The 20179-nt window shown below is 43.6% G+C and overlaps 1 protein-coding gene across 5 annotated transcripts in view; it reads right to left on the reverse strand.

Moving 5' to 3' along the window:
- Positions 1 to 15812, reverse strand: part of KLF7 (KLF transcription factor 7) — a 109580-nt gene extending 93768 nt beyond the window's left edge. For 4 of the 5 annotated variants that reach the window (XR_014326271.1, XR_014326272.1, XM_082840830.1 and 1 more), the window contains exon 1: positions 15284 to 15812. Coding sequence is in view for 3 of the 5 variants with exons in the window: in XM_082840830.1 (XP_082696956.1) it covers positions 15284 to 15385 (102 nt within the window). In the remaining 2 variants the exon portion in view is untranslated. The remainder of the gene's footprint in view (positions 1 to 15283) is intronic. The other variant, XM_082840828.1, reaches the window with a different exon arrangement.
- Positions 15813 to 20179: the final 4367 nt, after the last annotated feature.

The raw sequence follows: 20179 nt of genomic DNA on the forward strand, positions 1-20179 counted from the left end.
GTAGGAAGGAAGGGAGGGAGGGAGGGAGGAAAGAAAAAGAGGCAAGAAGGAAGGAACAAAGGGAGGGAGGGAGGACAGGACAGAGAAGAAGGCGGAGGAGAAGAAAAGATTATCAAGGCTTAAAGACATACTACCACAAAGCTGAGTCTTTCTCCTTGAGTTAGTCAGAAGGATTGAAAGAAAACTAAAAAGGGAATAATAAGGCCTCCCAAGGTGATTCTGTTGTTATTTAACGCTGTGCTAACGAAGCCCTTGGAGTGCAGCCCACCCTTTGAGAAGCACTGCCTTGAGCCATGCCACACCATGCATTGTGTTAACATGAGAATGCATTTGAAATACCGAAAAGGGATAAATTGTGAGTTTGGGATTAACATATACGAACTACTATATATAAAATAGATAACCAACAAGGACCTACTGTATAGCACAGGAAACTATACTCAGTATCTTGTAATAGCCTATAATGGAAAAGAATCTGACAAAGTGTGTGTGAGTGTGTGTGTGTGTGTGTGTGTGTGTGTGTGTGTATAACTGAATCACTTTGCTGTACACCTGAAAGTAACACAACATTGTAAATCAACTATACTTCAATAAAAATTTGAAAAATAAATAAATAAAATATTGAAAGGGGGCTCACAGTTCTTGATGGTCCAATACTCGCTTGGACTTAAATAATGTTCTCTAAAGCTCAGGCAGGTTACCCGCAAATTGAGGAGAAGAAAACAGACTGCAGTGAGATGTCTAATGGTCCTCAAATTCTAATATTTGTAAAATCCTAGTCTCTATGAATAGGGAGCATAAAAACAGAGATCATGAATGCAAAAACAGGAGGAAAATGTAGGCAGGCACATCCTGGATAGGAAGACAAATGGTTTGCATTCCGCTTCTCTTTCACAGAAGAACTGTGCAAGGACATTTGAAGTCCACATAACGTCTTTCTTTCCTTTTTCCTTTTCTTTTCCTTATTTTCTATCTTTCTTTTCTTTCTTTCTAGGGATATTTTTTCAGAAATATTTTAATAGCTGTCAATTCACCCAGTAAGATAAACAGCTGTTAGTTTAAAAAATTGATTAATATATATATTAACAAGATAATGAACCTGGATCTTTACTTAACACTCAGAGTTTTTAAAAAAGAAAGAAAGAAAAAGTAATTGGAGATTGGAGAAAAGGAGAAACACCCTGCATCAAGTAACTTAATGGAATGACAGGGGTTTTTTTAACAGGAAAAGAATGACCCTGAAAATCACCAGCTGGTCAACCTAAATGATATCCTTAGTAATATCAGGGAGCCAATACAAAAGAATAAATTTTTTTAAACACCCCTAATGTAGACTAGCATCCTGAAAGCATTAGAAAATGAAGGCCAAGTGCCTTGCTGGCAGTATTTGAGTGCCAAGCGTAGGAAAAAATGCAAATTACTTGATTCTCAGGAAAGTACTTTATTATAATTCCCTGGAGTTCTTCACACAAAAAGCATCACTTCCTCAGCGAAACAAGTCATATAAAATCTACTTCCACACAAAATAAGCAGTTAAAGCAGTTAATGGGGTTCTGTACAACATGCTTCTATGTCAAGACTAAGAAACCTCAGAAATGGTTACATGTTTTTCTACCACAAAAAGGAGTTTTTCCCACCACTGACCAGTTGGGTCTCAGGAGTGACAAAAGAAACAGTGACAATGGCAGTCATTTGTTAATGAGGGCTGTTAGACCAAAAGAACTTTTTGTTTGGTATTGTCCCATTTCACTCCCATTTCCACCAAGAGAAGGCTGCAAGCTCAGGAAACTTAGAGTCAGTTTCCAAATTGGAAAATGTTGCAAATACCAATAAGTAATAAACATGCTCTGCAGACACTGCTCAGCCCAGGCAGGGAGAGGGGTAAACCAGATGGTCTTTTCCAACCCAGATTTCGATGATCTACAACAGAACCTGGATGACTAGGAGAAATTGAGGAGCAATTTGGAATCTGCTTTATAAAACAGAATTCCAAACAAAGACATTCAACAAGGCAGAGAAATCTAAAAAGAAATGAAAATGGATTCCAAGTAAGAGTAGTAATCAAGCCAGCCTGAGACTGATAAAGAAATAAAGGTTGTCCCCAAATCACAGTGTTTTGGAGGGGAAGGTGACTTACAGAGCTGCCAGTCTGGGGGTCACAAACCCAAATGCATGCTCACCTGGCCAGAGATCAGAAACAAAGCGAGGTAGAAATAGCGGAGACAAGGTTAATTGAAGAGTGCATGATCTGTCTAAAAGCATTCCAATTAAAAATAAATTGAAATATGTATGCTGACCAAATAAAACAGCTCTTGAAGCCAGTTTAGCCCAGGAGCTTCCTGTTTGTATCTCTGATCGCTGACTATTCCTAACTCTACGCTACTATATACACATGAGGAAACTGTGGACCAGAGAAGTCACATCATTTGTTGATAAGCACGGAATAGTGTTTGTAGGTAGCAGAGCCAAAATGATAAGATTATATTACACATTGAGGTGAAGTTAAATAGAAAAAATGAAATGACATTAAGGTAAAAATCCTGCATGTCCTTGGATCAGGTGTACTAAGTTCACATGGGTTATTCTTTCAGAGGCCAAATTACCATCTAGCTAAACACAAAGCTTCTGAGAACTGGGGGAAGATGTATGCAAGGAGAAGTTGTGCCAAAAAAATAAATTAAAAAATCCTAAGTAGTCAGAGTCAGATATTCAATTTTTCAAAAACAATTGTTAAATCCATAATTAACTTTGTCACAATGGTCCTGAGTAAGATGGCAAATGGAGCTCCTGACTTCCATTTTCCAGACAGGAAAAACGAGGTACATAGAACTCTCACGGCTTTTTTTTTTTTTTAATGGATTCTTTAAAGTTACATGTTCAAGGTTCCTTCTAGACACTCCTCAAAGAGCAAGGTAAGGAAAATCCTTTCCATACTTGGTACTGGGGAAGAGTACATTTTAAAAAATTGGATAAGTTTAAGACTCTTTTTTTAAAAAATGAAATTCCAAGGGGAAAAAATCTCATTGAGATATATTAAGTGGTGTGAAATCTTCCTAGGAAATCCATGAAGTGCAGAGAAGGATGAGAACATCCTCCCTTGGGGCAGCTGGAAACAGATGAGACAAAGAACTGGAAACCTTCTTTCTGGGAGCCCTCCCTCCTGCCAGCCAATGGGACCTTCCTTCCCTGGATTCTGTGTGTCTAAGAAAACACAAATACACACTCCTCAGAAGAAGGAAATGCAGTCTGCACACAGGGCTGGCATCTCTAACATAAATCTCCCCATAGGTGCTGGGCTAAACCTTCAACATGAGGAAATAATATTCGAGTTTTATAGCAGCATAGGCATGATTCTTCCCCCTCCCCCATAAAACTCGCAACATGGAACAACCACATCAAATTATTGCTTTTCAGAGGCCAATTCAAAAACACCCACTTTATCACAGAAAGAATATTCCTTGTGTATGTGATTGCTTCCGTTATGTCTTATTTGAAGGGGGGAAATGAAATAAAAATCCTATCGGAGATATTTATAGATCTCATAAAACCTGATTCACTCTCATAAGCTGCTGTAAGCTCAGTCATCAGGTAAGGCAAAAAAGGCAGGTGTAGTAACCAGCACTGTATTATAGTATATGTGCCTAATTCTGGCTCGTAAAGAAAAATAACCGCATGCTGGAAAAACTTAAGGGAAGTAAGTCAGAAGTAAGACTGGAAAGAAAGGGAACGAGTTGGACATTTGTGTGAGCAAGTCAAGCAAATTCCAAGGATATCAAAGGGGGCTGAGTTTTGGGGACAATGGATATTGCTAGTATTTCCCCACTTCTAAGCACCAGTGACTTCATGAGAGCTGTCTTGTGGGATGGATAAAGGAACACCATGTCCAATGCCCAGCATTCTCCCTGGCCTGGCCTTTCATCATTCACCTTCTCTTAGACATTCCAGAATCACTGGGATCTTAGCGAGACCAGTGATACTATTTAGAAAAAGAGCATTGTGTCACTCTGCACTGTTTTCAACAGGAGGAAGGATGGTTGAAAACGGGGAAGGAAAGAGCATTTGTTGAGTGGATGCCATGTACCAGACACTGGGCCAGAGAGCCAACATGCCTGCCCTTACCTAGGCATTATTAACTCCATTCCACTCATGACAGAATGAGACTCAGAGACGTTAGGTGACTTTCTCAAGGTTCCAGCTCTGTCTGATTTCAAGGCCTCGTGGAATTTGACTACTACAAACACTACGACATTAAGGAGCCCTAGCACAACCCAGTTCTTTTTCAGATGAGAAAACCAAGGCCCAGAAAGCAGACAGACCAGAAAGCTGTTCAAACCCAAACAGTTCCACTGAGTCCCAGGCCATGACCTTTGGCTCTTGCCCTGGTGTCTCCTGCCTAACTAGGAGTCAGTATAAATGTAAAAATTTGGAGTCCTGAGCACACTGCCTGGGTTTGCATTCTGGCTCAACCACTTACAAGTTGTGTGACTTTAGGCAAAGTCATTTAATAACTCGAACCTCAATGTCTCCATCTGTAAAGTGGGGATAAGAAGAATATGTATCTCACAGGGTTGGTGTGAGGATTAAATGAAATGATGCACATAAAGTGCTCAGATGAGATCATCTCTAGGAAGTATTTGACAGATATTAGATATTATTATGATGCTTATTATGATAATAGGCAGAATAGCCAAGTGGAAAAAAGGAAGAGGGAAGTGTGTTCCACCACTGGTTTTGCAACTCATTTGCTTTGCGGCCACATTAAGACAACTTGCTTAATCTTCCTCTGCCCCAATTTTCTCACCTCTGAACGGGAAATTCTGTAACACCTGTCCGTTCCTTAGTTACAAAAAGAATGTGCCGATGACAAGAGGTCCTGAGCAAAACACCCTGAGCCCTTAAGAAAAAAAGTTCAATACAGATGTTTGTTAGACTCTCACAAGCCAACATGAACGTCTCCGCCACAGAGGAAATCATATCTTGGTCCATATCAAAGAAAGCAAGGACCTTGATATAGGGAGGCAAATGCACAGGGGAGGGCTGAGCCATCTTGGAACGCAGAAAGCAAAGCCAGAGACGCAGTCTGTCATTGAGCAGCATCTCAGGGAGCTCACTGGAGAATCAGTCCTGCACAGAGGCCTCCTCACAGAAGACATCCTTCACCCCTTAGGCAGGAACTGTGCTCTATTAACAGGCTCCACAGTGGCCATATGAACAAACACTAAGAGCTCAAAAGGTAGGGCTGGGGCAATCTATTTCCACTCCTTTGTGTGATGAGCGAATTTGCCGCCTCTCCAAAAATAAGAGCCAGCACTGTGACCACGCCACTGAATTCCTGCTACCTCGGCTCTGCAAGGTGAGTGTGAAAGCGGGGTCAGGAGCAGGCGGACACTTCCTTGCAGAGCAATTGCTCCACAGCTAATTGCCATTTTCACGGCCGGGTTGAGCTTTCCAAAAGACATCCTTCAACCCTAAGCTCTGAGCTCCTCTCATGATGTTCTCTCTTGCCAACCGTACCCCCATCAAAGACAGTTTATAGATGAAAGGATGTAGCTACAGTACATACATTTTTGCAAACATCACAGTTTGAAATAGAGGCATTTCTAAGGCTTCTTTGTGAACATCGCCACATGCCCACAGTCATTACCACAAGAGCTAAAGCCTTCTATGGATGAGGAGGCAGCCTCCTTGCCTGAATGTCCTCAGCGGCAATTCTTCCACAGTTTATTTTTGCTCCTCTTACTAGAAACATGGGTCCTTTGAAATTCTTTATAAACAGAGTCTACTTGCAAACAGTGAGGTCAGAAAGAAATATGTAGAGCTGCTACCTAATGCCTATCTGGCATCATCCAACAAATGTTTGTGCATGCATCCATCCCTTTAAAACCACAGAGCAGGCTGAGGTAAGTGGAAAATCATGGTCGAGAGCTTGCTGAGAATGAATTATTTGAAGCACGGCATGGTTGGAGTTTAATGCCCACCACCACAAAGGTACCAGAAATGGAATTTGACCAGGTTAAGCAAACCTCTAGTGGGTCATAGGAAATGTGAGCTAAATGAGAAACACTTTAGGGTAAGGGAAAGTAAAACAAGAAAGATGAAACAACACTTGGACAGTTGCTATTAACCGAGGAGCTGGATGAAGTACATCCACTGTCCTGCTTTATTATAAACCTCTATTACACTTAGATTCCAAGTTATACAAGAAATGAAATATTTCCATATAAGTAGTAGCCACCTGCAACTCTGGTATCGCTGATATTAACCCTCTATAGATTAATGGCTCAAAGCCTTGGCTGCATATTGGAATCACCCAGAAGCTTTACAAAAACACTGAGGGAGTTCCCTGGTGGTGCAGTGGTTAAGAATCCACCTGCCAATGCAGAGGACGTGGGTTCCAGGAAGATCCCACATGCCGTGGAGCAACTAAGCCTGGGCGCCACAATTACTGAGCCTACGATCTAGAGCCCACGGGCCACAATTACTGAGCCCACATGGCACAACTATTGAAGCCTGCATGCCTAGAGCCCGTGCTCCGCAACAAGAGAAGCCACCGCAATGAGAAGCCCACACACTGCAACGAAGAGTAGCCCCTGCTCACTGCAACTAGAGAAAGCCCATGCACAGCAACGAAGACACAATGCAGTCAAAAATAAATAAATAAATAAACAAATAAATAAATAAAATAAATTTATAAAAAAATAAAAACAAAACGACAGATACCTGGGTTCCACCCAAAGGAATACTGATTTAATTGGTCTGTGGTGCAGCCACAGTTGTGAACCATTACTACAGACATAGTCAAATTTTAAGTCACATCATTAAGCCCTAAATATCTATTGAGTATCTACCACGTGCAAGGCTTTCTAAGAACCTGAAGGGTTATGTATTAAAAGTTTATTATCAAAATTATAACCAAGGCATGGACTCTGCTCTAAATCATGCAACCTAACTGGAAAAATAAGGCAATGGGGAAAAAAAAAGAAAAGAAAAACTATACTACAGGACAAAACTGAAAAGCATCATGAGGAAGTAAAAAGTTCTACACAAGAGTATAGAAACAGCAGCAATTACTGTTGGCCAAGGGAAAGCGAGGGAGTTTCCTGGAAGATGTGGCAACCATCTGAAAGTTAAAGGATGGGTAGAATTTGGACAAAGAGACTCAAAGAGGAAGAAGAAGGAAAAGGCTGAAGGAAATGACATAAATGAAGAGAGAAGCAGGAAAAGTACAGTCATTCAATTTGGATGGCGGTTACCGCACATGGTAACAAAGGGGGAAACTTGTGACTACTACCTAGACCCAGTCTTGGAACATCGTGACTCTTAGACATTTGGCCTCATCGTATGTAAAAGAGGGCCCCACTGACAGTTTGAAGCATGGTGATGGAGGCAGAAAGTCAGTCCAGCTGAGGTGATGCGGCTGCCCTGGGGCAATGGCAGAGCAAGAAGAAAGTGGTAGACCATGGTGACGTACTGTAAGAACCAAATCAATGGGATTTTTCAACCAATCAGAGTGAAGGGAAAGAGAGGAGCCAAAGATGGCTGGACCTTCAAACCTGGATAACAGAAGAAAGGTCAACTCAATAAAAGAAACAGGGAAGCCAGGAAAGGGAGGAAAGAAGTTGACGAGTTCAAGCTTTGGGACATATTCAGCTGAGGTCTTCATGGGACAACCCCAAAAGCCTTAAGTGTCAGCCCCAGGTTTCCAGTTCAAAAATGTGGGCCTGAAACTCAGGAAAATATTGGAGTTGGAGCTGTAGATTACAGCTTTGAAGAAATAAAGAAGTCTCCATTTGGGAAGAAATCTTCAGTTTCTAAGATCTTAGAGGTGAAACCAATCTGTGAGCCAAGTTCCAAGAGAGAATTTTCACCATCATAACTATACTAGAGATTGAGTGGAGAAGGGCCAAAAGTCACTGAGCAGAGTGAAGAGCACCCTGCGTTTCCTTTCCTCACTAGGGACACTGAAAATTGAGCCTTGGCTTCACCCTCCCACCCCATAAGGACTTTTTAAAAACCGCACAGAAGTTGTCTCTCTTCCCAACTGCTTATCACAATGTGCAATGTTTTTTGTTTAAATTTGTAAAACATTACAACCTCACTGCCCATCCAACCCTCTCAAGAAATTCTAAAACACTTCAAAAGAGATTTTTCTGAATTGGCACATGATAACTGCTACAGTTTCATGCAGTCCCTTTGTTGGCAAGTTGTCAGAGACAAAGCATTTCAAAACTTCGCATTTGACGCTTTCCACATAAAACCCCAGTTCTATCATCCATCCAACTCCCTACCGCATACATTTCAATGCACCCTTCTTACTCTCGCTCGTTTGTTATCATTTAAGTGACAGCACTTTTTTTCATTAGGCTGGAGTTGCAATTGGGGGCTTTTATTTTGTTTTTTCAGTACAGTGTACATTTTCCAGGTTACCACACATTATTAAAAATGGAAAAGAGATTAAATTACACACATAAGCTTTCTCCAAGATATTCAATATCTTGGTTTAGGGCCCAGACAATTCAAAAATTCCATGTACTAGTATTGTTCAAAGTAAAATGGGGGTTTTCTTGCTTCCCTTTAAGGGGAGAGGGGGAAAGAGAGAGGAGGAAAGATGAGAAGTGACTCAAAGTATATTCAGAACAGTGTGATGAAAAGCAAGCAAACTGATTTGGGCATCTGAAAGAGTACTGGGCCTGGGACCACCATCCATGTTAACAACAGCTGGGTGACCTTGGAAGGTTCAATGCTTCATCTGGCTTCAACAATCATTTGGTCCTAGCCTAGTGTTTTAGAGTTAAAGAAACCAAGACCCTTTCAGGATTTGAAATTCTAAAATTCTCTGGGTCTAGCTTTGGTACAAGGCCTGGGGCCTGACTTTCAATATGACCTCAGGAAATGTCAATAAACCCATATTCAGAAATAGATATTGCATATGGCTCTACATTAATTATTTTAATTACCTATAATCATTTCCGAATGACACAGACATGGATGCTGTTTCCTGGTCATTATGGACATGCGTATTCATTCACACTGTCGACTCATCTGCCCTAAAAGGGCCACCAGCCCCATTACACCATTAGCTAAAAAAGCCTAAGAAAATTTAGTAAATCTCAAGTATGTTTTATAAACAAGGTTGTAACGAGGTGGCTAAGTACAGAGAGGCATGGGTCAGTGTTCAAATACTGGACTTAAAATCTCTTTTTTTTTGCAACTGTGTTCTAATACTGTATTACTTAATTCTGAACATGCTCACTCTCCCCTACTGAAGTCAAGCTCATAGAGGGCAGAACTATATCCAATTCAAATTCGCATCACCCAAACAGTATTTTGCACATAACCAGAGCAAAGGAATGAAGTACTGACTGTGAAATATTTTCCATATTTTAATATAAACAGAGAAAAGCCCGCAAGGTGTGACTGACTGCCTCTACCAGCTCAGAGGCAGGACCAATCTTAGGTAAAAGCCCGTTCCAGTAATGCTCAGTCAGGAATGGTATCACTATGAAATCAGAAGTCACTCCCACCTCAAGCAGGCTGATTCCGGACTGATCACAAAGCTGCTGCCGACCCCCCGCTGTCCATCTCTATGTCACGCATGTGGTGGATGGGGCAGCTGGAAGCTGCTCTAATGGAGAGTGCAACGGACACAATACACTTAGCAGGACCAAGTTCTCAGGGTCACAGCAAAATACCAAGTGAGGAAAACAAAAAGGATTCAAGGCAGGAGAAATGATTCTCCAAATTAGCAGCAGAAAATGAAGGCCAAGGAACAAGAAGGGAGAGGAACAAGATCATGACCGATCTTAGGTAAAAGCCTGCTCCAGTAATGCGCTATTTGATTTGGGGAACACTTAAATTAAACTAAGTAAGGATAGCTTCTCACGCGGATGCTCTAAAATGAGCACACAATGTAACTGGGAGGAGGAGTGTTTCTCAACTTGTGGATGTTGCATGTAACATTAATGATTAGATGCTGTATCTTGCTCCACCGACTTTAACACCATTAGTACTTATAGAGCTTCCTAATCACTGTACTACGTAAGATTTGGCAATTTGGGTTAAAATATTTCCACCTGTTTATGCTAAGCAAGCACTCAGCTAATTTGGGGAAACAAAGGGGTTTATTTGTAGAGAGATAAATCTCCACCCCTCACCCTTCTGGCACCGCTCAGGTTACGTTGGGGAGCTGTCCTAAACTTTCAGCAAATCCCAATTCCAAACATACATGCTAACTGATAGATTGAGTGAACCGGAATCACAGAGGCGTTCTCTGCATTCACCAATCATGGAGTCCAGCAAAGGTGATTTAAAACCCCTTGCACGCTACTGACAAACTGCAGAGATAGCGGGTGTCTGCCACCCGATCTGGCCAGCTATCCCATCAACATGAGCCAGTTCGGACTGGCCAGAGGAAACTGTCTTCTCTCCCAAATAAGCACACAGTGATTAAAGAAGACTGCATTGCCTTCTCGTACTCAAAAAGTTAAAATACAGGAATTCTCTGAAGGGAGAAGAATCTGAAGATTTATAAGAGAATGGCTACTGAAAGCTCCATTAGGACCTTCTCTAAACTATTCCCGTTCAAGTGGAGAGGCAAATAGCCCCCACTGGCATTTATATTTAGAATGGGCTGGGAGAGAGGAAGAGCACATTTTGAACGCTGACGGTCTCTGACATACCCATACATAAATCATTTCAGGGTGAGGTGTCACATCTTCTGCTCTGCCCTTTAAATGGATTGGACCCCAACATCACATCCTCCTCAGGGTAGGGAGTGGGGGTGGGAGTTTCATGGAGAACAAAGAAGTCACCACTTCCTTTATCCCCCCAACTAAAGACAGATGTAGTAAAAACATCTGCGTTGTAACATTCACTCACTTCAAAATACCAAACTGCAAACAGGTAGACTGAGTGATAATGTTTGAGAATCGCTAAATCTACACAAAGATGTATCTATTAAAAAGAACATGGAAATTAAAATTAAAAAGAACATGGAAAGGCCAACTGTGTGATAGATGGCATTCACATGTGCTTTCATTTGTAAAGCTACATTTATTGAGTGACTGCATCCTTATTTAGAAAATCTGGAGAACTGGGGCAGTTCTGATTTTTTTTTCATCTATCAAGTCACTGTTTCAAATTTAAAAAAAAAATAGAGTTATGGTAACTAAAGAGCACACAAATCACATACAAAAAAGAAAAAAAAAACCAGCTATTTTATCCTTTCAGTGTGGTTAGCAAGGCTCCTTTGTGTCTACAAATTTCCCTGGGTGGTGCTGTTGCCAAGAAATTCTAATTCATGACAAGGTTTTCTGCAAATTGGGGACAGAGGCAAACCTGCGGATGCAGGGACCCTACAGTTTGCTTTGTCTTTCTGGCTGAGACAGCACCAGGCTGCTCGGGCCTGTAGAAGGCAGTGCAAAGGCAAGATCCCAACATAGGAGAAGCGATGTAGCTCACAGATCAAATCCCATCCCTTGCACCATGAGGCTGTTCTTGGCAGGCAACCATTTTTGTAAGTTGTCCCCTAGGGATGCTTCATACCAAAGGCCCTTGTAAAAAGTGTTTCAGGGTGCCTGAAACCAAGATGAAATTGCAGTGTTATGGGGACGCTGTAGTTCTTACAGTAGCCAAGTATGCCATTAGTTTAAAACAATGGGGGAATGGGGGAGGAGGGAGGAATGTTCTATGATTTATTTATTTGTTTCCAGTAGCAGTGGAAAATTTTCTCTGAGCAAAAAGGAGGCCTGAAACTGACCCCATCTGCCAATTATGAATCAGCATTAACAACAAGCATAATTCCATAAGAGTTTTCAAGTAAACATACCATGCTCCTCAATGGCATGAAGCAAAGCTAAGTGCAAATAAGACTTAGAACATCATTACTTGACCTGCACTCATGAAATAGCAGTCTAGGTATAAAGAATATATCCAAATTCTAAAAGTCTTTGTAGCTTCCCAAAGAAAAATAACCATCAGTTTTGTACCAAATCCTCTTTTATTTCCCAAGTCAGCAGTGGGTCCAGAAAAATCATGATTTCTAATGGCAACAAAACTCATGAATGGGTCCCCCTTTATCCATCATCAAGTGGTACCCTATACGCTACTCTTAGTTTCTGTCCTACCTTTGACTTTTTCCTACTTTTCCTCAGACAGCTCTTGGAAATTTTCCTGCAAGTTTCCAAAGAGCTTAAGGCTGGTAGCCTTAAGAGTTGTGCGTCAGCTGAATTCCATAAAATAATAGACCACATAAGCACAGTGTAATTTACAGTTATATGACAGGCAGGGATGATGTTACTTGGGCCAAATGCTTAAGTATGCAGTCAGAGCCCAGGAATGGAGAGCTGTTAATGTAGGATGTCCATCAGGATTTAAAAATTACACCAACAATGGTTTTCATAGTTGGAGCTGTATGAGGCTAAGACAATATTGCCCAAAAACCCAATGTCAAAATGACGACCCCTGTGACAGGAGGGCCATGACAAGCTCACTGACTATTAAGCAGAACAATTATCCCAGACTTGAGTTTAAAATAAAAACTCCAAAGAGTCCATCCTTAATTTTCAAATGCACAGATGGTCTTGAGTTTATCATCCAAGCCACTCTGTTTCTTACGAACCAAATCAGACTACTGGAATCTCTGGACTTCGCTCATCTCCTCAAGGTACACTGTTCACTTTCAGGAGTACATCTAATAACTGCTCCTCATTTGACCTCTAAAATCTGATTACCCCAGAGCATCAGGAAACTTCCTCCTGCCTGGGGTTCTTTGTAGCAACCTTCTTGAGCTGATTTGAGCACAGGAGCCTTAAAATTTCACCATGTGATGGTTGATTTAGAACCAACAGTTGCATATAACCACACTCCCCTCCTTTATACTCAGAAGAGGCAAGAGGGAGGGGGCAGGTAGAGGGAGGAAGGAAGAGACAGAGGTTGGAGGTTATGTCATCAGCATGAACTGGGAGGCACAGTCACCTTTACAGAAAGCATTTGTGACTACAGAGCCCACAGAAGAAAGCTCCTTGGAACGATATCTCATTTAGGACCGTGTCCCCACAAGTTATGTTTCAGTATGGATTACGAGCATGCCTCTGAAAGAGCTTGGCAAAGGGTTTTAAGCTGAGGGCAGTTGGCAGTAGGAGAGGATTAACGCAAGAAACAGGGGGGTGAAAATTTATTTGCCCACAGATACAAACTAAGCTAGAGATGCCCTGAAGGAGGTGAGATGAAGGATGAGGTGGGTGGGAAGCAGAGAAGGCTTCTAAGGAAACAAAAGATCCAGTACATCCTCTAATTATCAAACCAATGATGTTTCTTTACAGATCTAGACCTTCTCAAGGATGCTCTAACCAGATCTAGAAAAGCAGGTTTCCTCTGGAGAGGCCTTCCCCTAAAGCAGGCTTTACTACTGTGAAATCTTGAACCAAACAAAGTTGTGTGATTCATCAGGAGGGAACGTTGTAACAAATAAAGCCAACTTTCTTCCCTCCAACCCTGCTTAACAGTTAGTCACAAACAAGGGCTGCCTTGGGCAGGCTGACTAAATCAACAGATTCTCTTCCCTAACCTGTCTAGACAGTTGTTAATAGGCAACCGATTCAACACCAGTGGGCTGACAGTGTGAAATGAAGACTATTTCAGAAAATGAAATTCTGGCAACCTTTTGGTTTAATTAGCATGTGAAATAAAAGCAGGAAAAAGCTCTAGTGAGACCCTTCGTGAGATAGTCTCATCAAGGATGGGGGAAAGGATGCACTGGAGAAATGCCTTCTGCTAGAAACATGTGAGCTGTGCGTGCGTTTTGGGAAAGACAAAGTCAAACACATCTGCCAGCATCCTTGGGCAGGAATGTATGTGTGGAAGCACAGACACCAGAGGCCAGTACCTGGAGAAACTCCAGCCTCGAAATCAGGGGAGAACAGCAACTAGCAACAATGGTACACAGGATAGGCTCCTTATACCACAAGCCAAACCTCACTCGCTAAAGCAGCAACTGTTACATCCCAGGCTCAAACTGGCAAATCCCGCTTTGTATCCTGTCGGAGGAAATTCAGCCGTTCATTAGCCTTAACAAGCTGCTGTCACGGAGCAGAGAAGTTACATGAGCAGCCACACACCAAGCCTCCTGCCGCCCGCCCCAAGGGCAAGCACGTTTCTCCCAGACGGATTGTGCACGTTCACACTTCCAATGTGCAAATCCGAACTGTCTTCTTGCACGTTCCATGATGCACACTGTAGAATTCTGAAAGAATGTTCGTGTCCCTCCATCCCCACCCACCATCTTTCCTGCAGAATGTCCCCTCAGCAGCTCCTAATCCTTACTGAGAAAACCACTGTTTCCGCAGCAGATCTCGCACTTTCCACTAACCAGCACTTTCTTTATTCCACTTCACAAAGCCCAGTGAACTTGTCACCAGCCCCGCTTCCCCCTCACTGGGACGCCTAGCCAACTTGGCATCGGTGCCCTTCAGCATCTTAGGAGTTTCTTGACTAGTCCTCTAAAACAAAGTCAGAGGCATGGAAGCACACACCACCCTTTGTCGGAGGTTGTGCTAAGTGGAGAGGCACACCAAACGAAAGAGAAGCAAGGACACCCACAGACGGTGTTCTCCTTCCGAAGACACCGCACTGGGGAAACCTACAATGCACGGTCAGCATGAGATAGACACATCTTCCCATCCTCTTCCGAGATATCTTTGAGTATCCTTTATCACTGGGCTCCTCTTCCTTCTGCCCAGCTTCTAATCTCAAAATCAAGTTCCTATTCTTTACTGATACTCGCTAATTACTAGGAAAACACTCCGCTTTGCTCCTACCCCCTCCCCCCCATCTGACGGTCGTTAGCACCAGTTGAAAGAGATGAACCTGATTTAAGGTACCAAGGAGGTAGAGCTCGTGCATGTAGGGACGTGGTACCTGTCTGTGATGGCTCGTAAAGCCCCAAACCACCTTCCCACCCGGCTCCTCCGAACCCCAGAAGTTAGGCAGGTCTCTGCTGGGGGGCAGTGAGCCGCACAACGTGTGCGCAAGGATGTGTGTTGGTGACTGAAACGCAGGCAGCTCCGACCGGCCGCTCAGCTCAGCACACTAAGGGGTTAGGGGGTGGGTGGAGAGGTAAGCAGATGACTGTTTCCGAAAACATTTTAAACAACAGACAGCCAAAAAGAGGTGGGGGGGAATTAAACAAACGAACAAACAAAATTCAACCCCAAGCCCACACCAACGCAGCCCCTGCGTCTCCGCCGCCACCACACGATTTACACAAGTAATTTAAATCATTCACCTGCTGCCAGGTCTCCTCCAGGGATGGCAAAGCTGAGAAGTAGCCGGTGTCGTGGACAAGTTGTAGCTCCTGGAATATACTATAACTAGCCAACACGTCCATGCTGCTGCTGCCGGGCAAAACGGGAGGAGAAACCCTCCCCCGAACACAGTTGGGTCTGTTTGTTTGTCAGTCTGTCTGGCTCACCCCCCAAGGAGGCAGACATCCAGTGGCCCTTTTGTTTTGTTTTGTTTCAGTCAACTAAAAAGGAAAAAAAAAAAAATCAATGCAGAAGAGAGGGAGAGAGGAGGTGAGAGAGGAGAGACTGAGTGGGGTGGATGGAGAGAGGCATCCAGCGTGTACAGTGCAGACGGCTGCCAGGAAAAGGGGACTTCACGGGAGTAACAATTCCCTTCCAGGGCTCTAATCACTCCAGCTCGTGGATCAGGAAGGGGGATGCAAACTCACTGACACGAAGCTGCCATCTATTTCTGCAGCGCTGTTCGCTCCTAATGCAATCTTTGCTCTTTATTTTGGGAGGTGGCATTTTTTTTTTCTCGCGATCGCTTCTCTCCCCCTCTTTCCTTCCCTCCCCACCCCCACCCCCATCCTTGCTAGTTTGTAGTCTCTCCCCCCCCTCCTCCTTTTCTCCTCCTCCTGCTCTTCCCCCTCCCCAAACTCCCTCCCTCCGCCCGGCTCTCCGCGCAGCCGTGGGATCTCGGAGGAGGGCGTCCATTAGGCCGCGTGTGACCATGTATGGTAAACAGGGGGCTCATGAAGTCACTGAGGACCAATGGGAAGCGTGGAGCAGGGCCTGGGGCGGGGCTTGGCCCTGGCGGCGGGCGCGGATTGGCACGCTGCGAATCTCCCTGCTGCCTTACAAGGCGGTGCGAGGCGAGCTATTTTTAGAGGGCTATATAAGGGGGCTGAAGAGGCCTTGCGGCGCCCGGGGAGCGCGAGCGCGAGGGATTGGGAGGGTCGCGGCGACACTTGCACCGGCTCCCGGTACGCTGAGGCGACTGGGCTTCGGCCGCACGCCGGCCTCCGACCTTCGCTTGGGTGCCAGGTGGAGCCCCAGGCGGCCGGAGCCTGCGCCCCTCAGAGGGGAGAGGGTCGCGTATCGCCGTTCTGGCGTGGACGCGGCCGGTTAGGAGGTGAAAGTCCAGAATGCGGGGTTAGGATGCCTCCCGGAGGAAGAGCGAGGCGGGAGGACGAGGAAGCCGGCGTGGGGAGGAGGGCAGGCCACTTCCCACTCCGCCTCCCTTCTAGGCCCGAGGGCAGGGAACCGCGAGGGCGGGGCAGCGCAAACGAGTTCCTCACTTCCTCAGAAATAAACCGGGGGGTTGGGAGGAGGGCGGAAGAAAGAAAAAGTCACCAAAAGCCCCTTCACGAATTCCCCACAGGCTGCCAGGGTGCCGAGAAGAAGCGCCAGAGGAGGAAGCGCCACACAATGGAGCAGAACAAAGGGGAATGCGCGAAAACAGCGGCGGGGGCCCGCCTCGCGCGCCTCGCGCAGGCCCCGCCCCCAGCCCCGCCGGCGCCCCAGTGCGTGCCGCCGCGGCCCGCCCCGCCCCACCCCGCCCGCCCAGCCTTCAGAGCCGACGCCGGGGACCGGGCGGGGGTCAGCCTCGCAGTTAGAGTTGATTGGAACTGGACGTTTTGCTGGGGAGTGTGTTAAAGACAATAGAGGGAATCCTTGTAGACATGGGGTGCAGGCAGGAGCCGGCAACTTGCTTGGGGGCTTAAACGTGAGACTTCCCATGCGGCTTGGAGAGAGGGTGTCCGTCTGCCTAGCTGCGGTGGTGAGAGGAGGACCTGAATTGCGCTATGGCGCTGACATATAGAGATGTATAGATAGAGAGCCTATTATCTCTTAGCTGAACTACGCACGTTGTGAGGGTTGACCGGTTGTTTGCTTGACCTTAAATGGTTAGTGTGGTTAAAGCTTCCCCAAAATGCAGTGTGAGCTGAACTTCCACTTTTGGAATGATTGCAGAATTTGGTACTTATTCTGAAATGAGAAACTTAAATTCAACTCATAATGGAAGAAACACATCCACCTTAATCGCCCTTCTCAGCTGTCTCTCCTGACTATGTGGGACTCCATATCACAATATTTCGAAAGTTCTACTTTATAGAACAAACACAGTTTGAAGTTCAGTATTTGCCAGGGGAAATTAAACGGGAATTATTGAGTTGAGGAAAGTCTAGTTTATTTGCTTTTTGATGTCTGGAATTCTGTTGGTCAGATCTCCAGCATCCAGTGTATAATTGGTGAATGTACTGTAAGTGTGTGTGCATGGAATGTACAAGGATCTTGGTACATTTAGCATTATGTATTATACACATTTGTGGTGCTAGGGGATAAATGGTATGAAAAGGGTAAAAGTCCTACACGAATAAAGTGATATTATGATAGCACACATATAAGTGCCAGTATGAGAAGTCTGCGTGGGCCTTTCCCAGAAGTAGAAAACCATTTAGAGCCATCACATACCAATTAATGCATTAACTTGATCCTGATGGCCATTGATACTGCCACTTACTACTGTGTGACTTTGAGCAAATTACTGGCTCAGACCCTCTGGCTACCCTTCTCAGACACAGGAAAAGTGGTATCTGCCTTGCCTGATTGTTATGAACAATCAAAATGTTATAATGTTTGTTAACTCACCTAGCATAGTGTATCCGGTGCTAATAGGTGAATATTAAATGTTAGCCATCATTATCTCCTGACTTTAGCTGAGTAAATTAAATAATATCTGAACCAATCAGACTTGTAGGGGGATATACCAGTCTTAGAGAAGAAGAATGTAGAAACCTCTTGCCACTTTGGAATAAGGTCTTCCCCTGCAGCCCAACATGCTATCCTGATTGTGTGTGGGGATGGGGAAGAGATCACTGACAAGTACTGGGGCAGAAGACATGTTCAGGAGTAATAGCGGAGGGAAAGGATCTTTGGCTCAGCGGCCATGGCTCACGGGCCCAGTCGCTCCGCGGCATGTGGGATCTTCCCGGACCGGGGCACGAGCCCGTGGGACTCTCAACCACTGCGCCACCAGGGAAGCCTGGATCTTTTTTTTTTTTTTTTGAATTTTATTTATTCTGTTATACAGCAGGTTCTTATTAGTTATCTATTTTATACATGTTAGTGTATATATGTCAATCCCAGTCTCCCAATTCATCTCACCACCACCCAGGGGAGGGAAAGGATCTTAAACGTAGGAAACGCAAGAGGCAAAAAGCAAGGCAAGACCAAAGAACATAATTTGTTTGAGACTCAACTGAACTTGTTTTTTGTTTTCTTTGTGTTACACTATTACCATTTTCAACAAATTATGACATACCTGTTAACTTTGAGGATTTTAAGCACAATGTGCCAAGCTGTATGGGCACATAAACATTTTCTATGCTGTGTCTTATTTCATCCTCATGGCAGCCCCAGCGTAAGTATTTTTATTATCCCCAACTTTATGGATAAAGATACCCAGGCTTGGAAATACTAAGTTGGATTGGTCAAGGTCACACAACCAGGAAGCAGCCAAACAGAGGTTCAAATCCAGGACCACCTGACTTCCAAGACTGTGCTCTGCATGGGGCTGTCTGCAAGGTGAAAGACTTGAGTTTCTTGGCTTTAAGTCAAGACTTGTTTATAAAAATTGCTTGGGTGTGGAGAGGGAGGCTTCCATTGAGGTTTTTCACATGTAAATATCAGCCATCCAACTTATAGAAGAACTCAACCAAAATTTTACAATGTAAATCCTAAAAACCTCATTATGAGGTTTTTCGAAGCTTTATACATTAGAATTCTAAGAGATTTATGTAACAAGGCGCTCCTAAAGGCATATTTTCAGTATTAGTCATATTTAGCTACTTTTAATAGCCTAGAGACCCTAGGTTCACATTGCAAAGCACATGGAAAGAATCCGAATGTACAAAATAATCAACAAATTAAGATCACAAGGGAAATTTGGCAGCCAAGCAAACCAAAAATAAAGAGCACTGCTACAACTACTGCATACTGAATGCTTTCTCTGTACCTGGCATTTTACACATGTTCACATCTAATCTTCACCACAATCTTGTGAGGGAGCTATTACTGCTCCATTTTCACAGATGAAGATACCAAAGTTCAGAGTGGGCACATAATTTGCCCATTGTCATATGTCTCTTAAGTGGCAAAAGCAGATTAAAATATAGGTCTGGCTCCAGGTTGACTCCAAAGTCTATGTCCTCTACATGGGTTGCCTTAGAAGATACTGATGATATTTTTTAAAGTATCACCCTTTGGAAGTGATCCTGTAGGAAACACCTAAGAGTAAATAACAAGTTACCCCCCAAGAACTGAGAAATGAGGATATTTTATAGACAAAATAGTAAAAATTCAATATGCAAATAGAAACAATCAAGACATCAGACTGTTACTACTAGAAAAGTTCTGTGTCATTAGTACAGAAAGTCCTTAATATCCTATTGTGATTAGCACTGGGAAAGTGTCAAAGTAAATCTACTTAAAACACGGACCAAATTTCAGAGCAGTTAGTGAAAAAAGGTTTGCTGGGGACTTGTCTTGAAAATAAAACTCAACATTTTTAAAACACATTTATTCTATCCTACATTGAACAAAATTGAAACGTACAACCATGTGCTAATTATAGAATGAATAAATAATAAAGATGATTATTGTTGGCTTAAATTTTTCCTAAGCATTGTGAAGCACCTTACAACATGCTTTATTTCATATTCTTTCAGAGAATAATAAAAAAGAGGGTCACTTTTTGTAAAAATGTTTCAGAGTTTCTTCAGTTTTCCCAAGGGTCTCAATTAGTTCTTTGATGTTCAAACTATTCTCTTCTGAAGTATCAATATAGTCGTCAGCCCAGTTGATTTTACCTTCATGTGTTTAACTCCATAGAT

This window comes from Leucopleurus acutus (genome assembly GCF_964270905.1).
Source record: "Leucopleurus acutus genome assembly, chromosome: 6".
Lineage (NCBI taxonomy): Eukaryota > Metazoa > Chordata > Mammalia > Artiodactyla > Delphinidae > Leucopleurus > Leucopleurus acutus.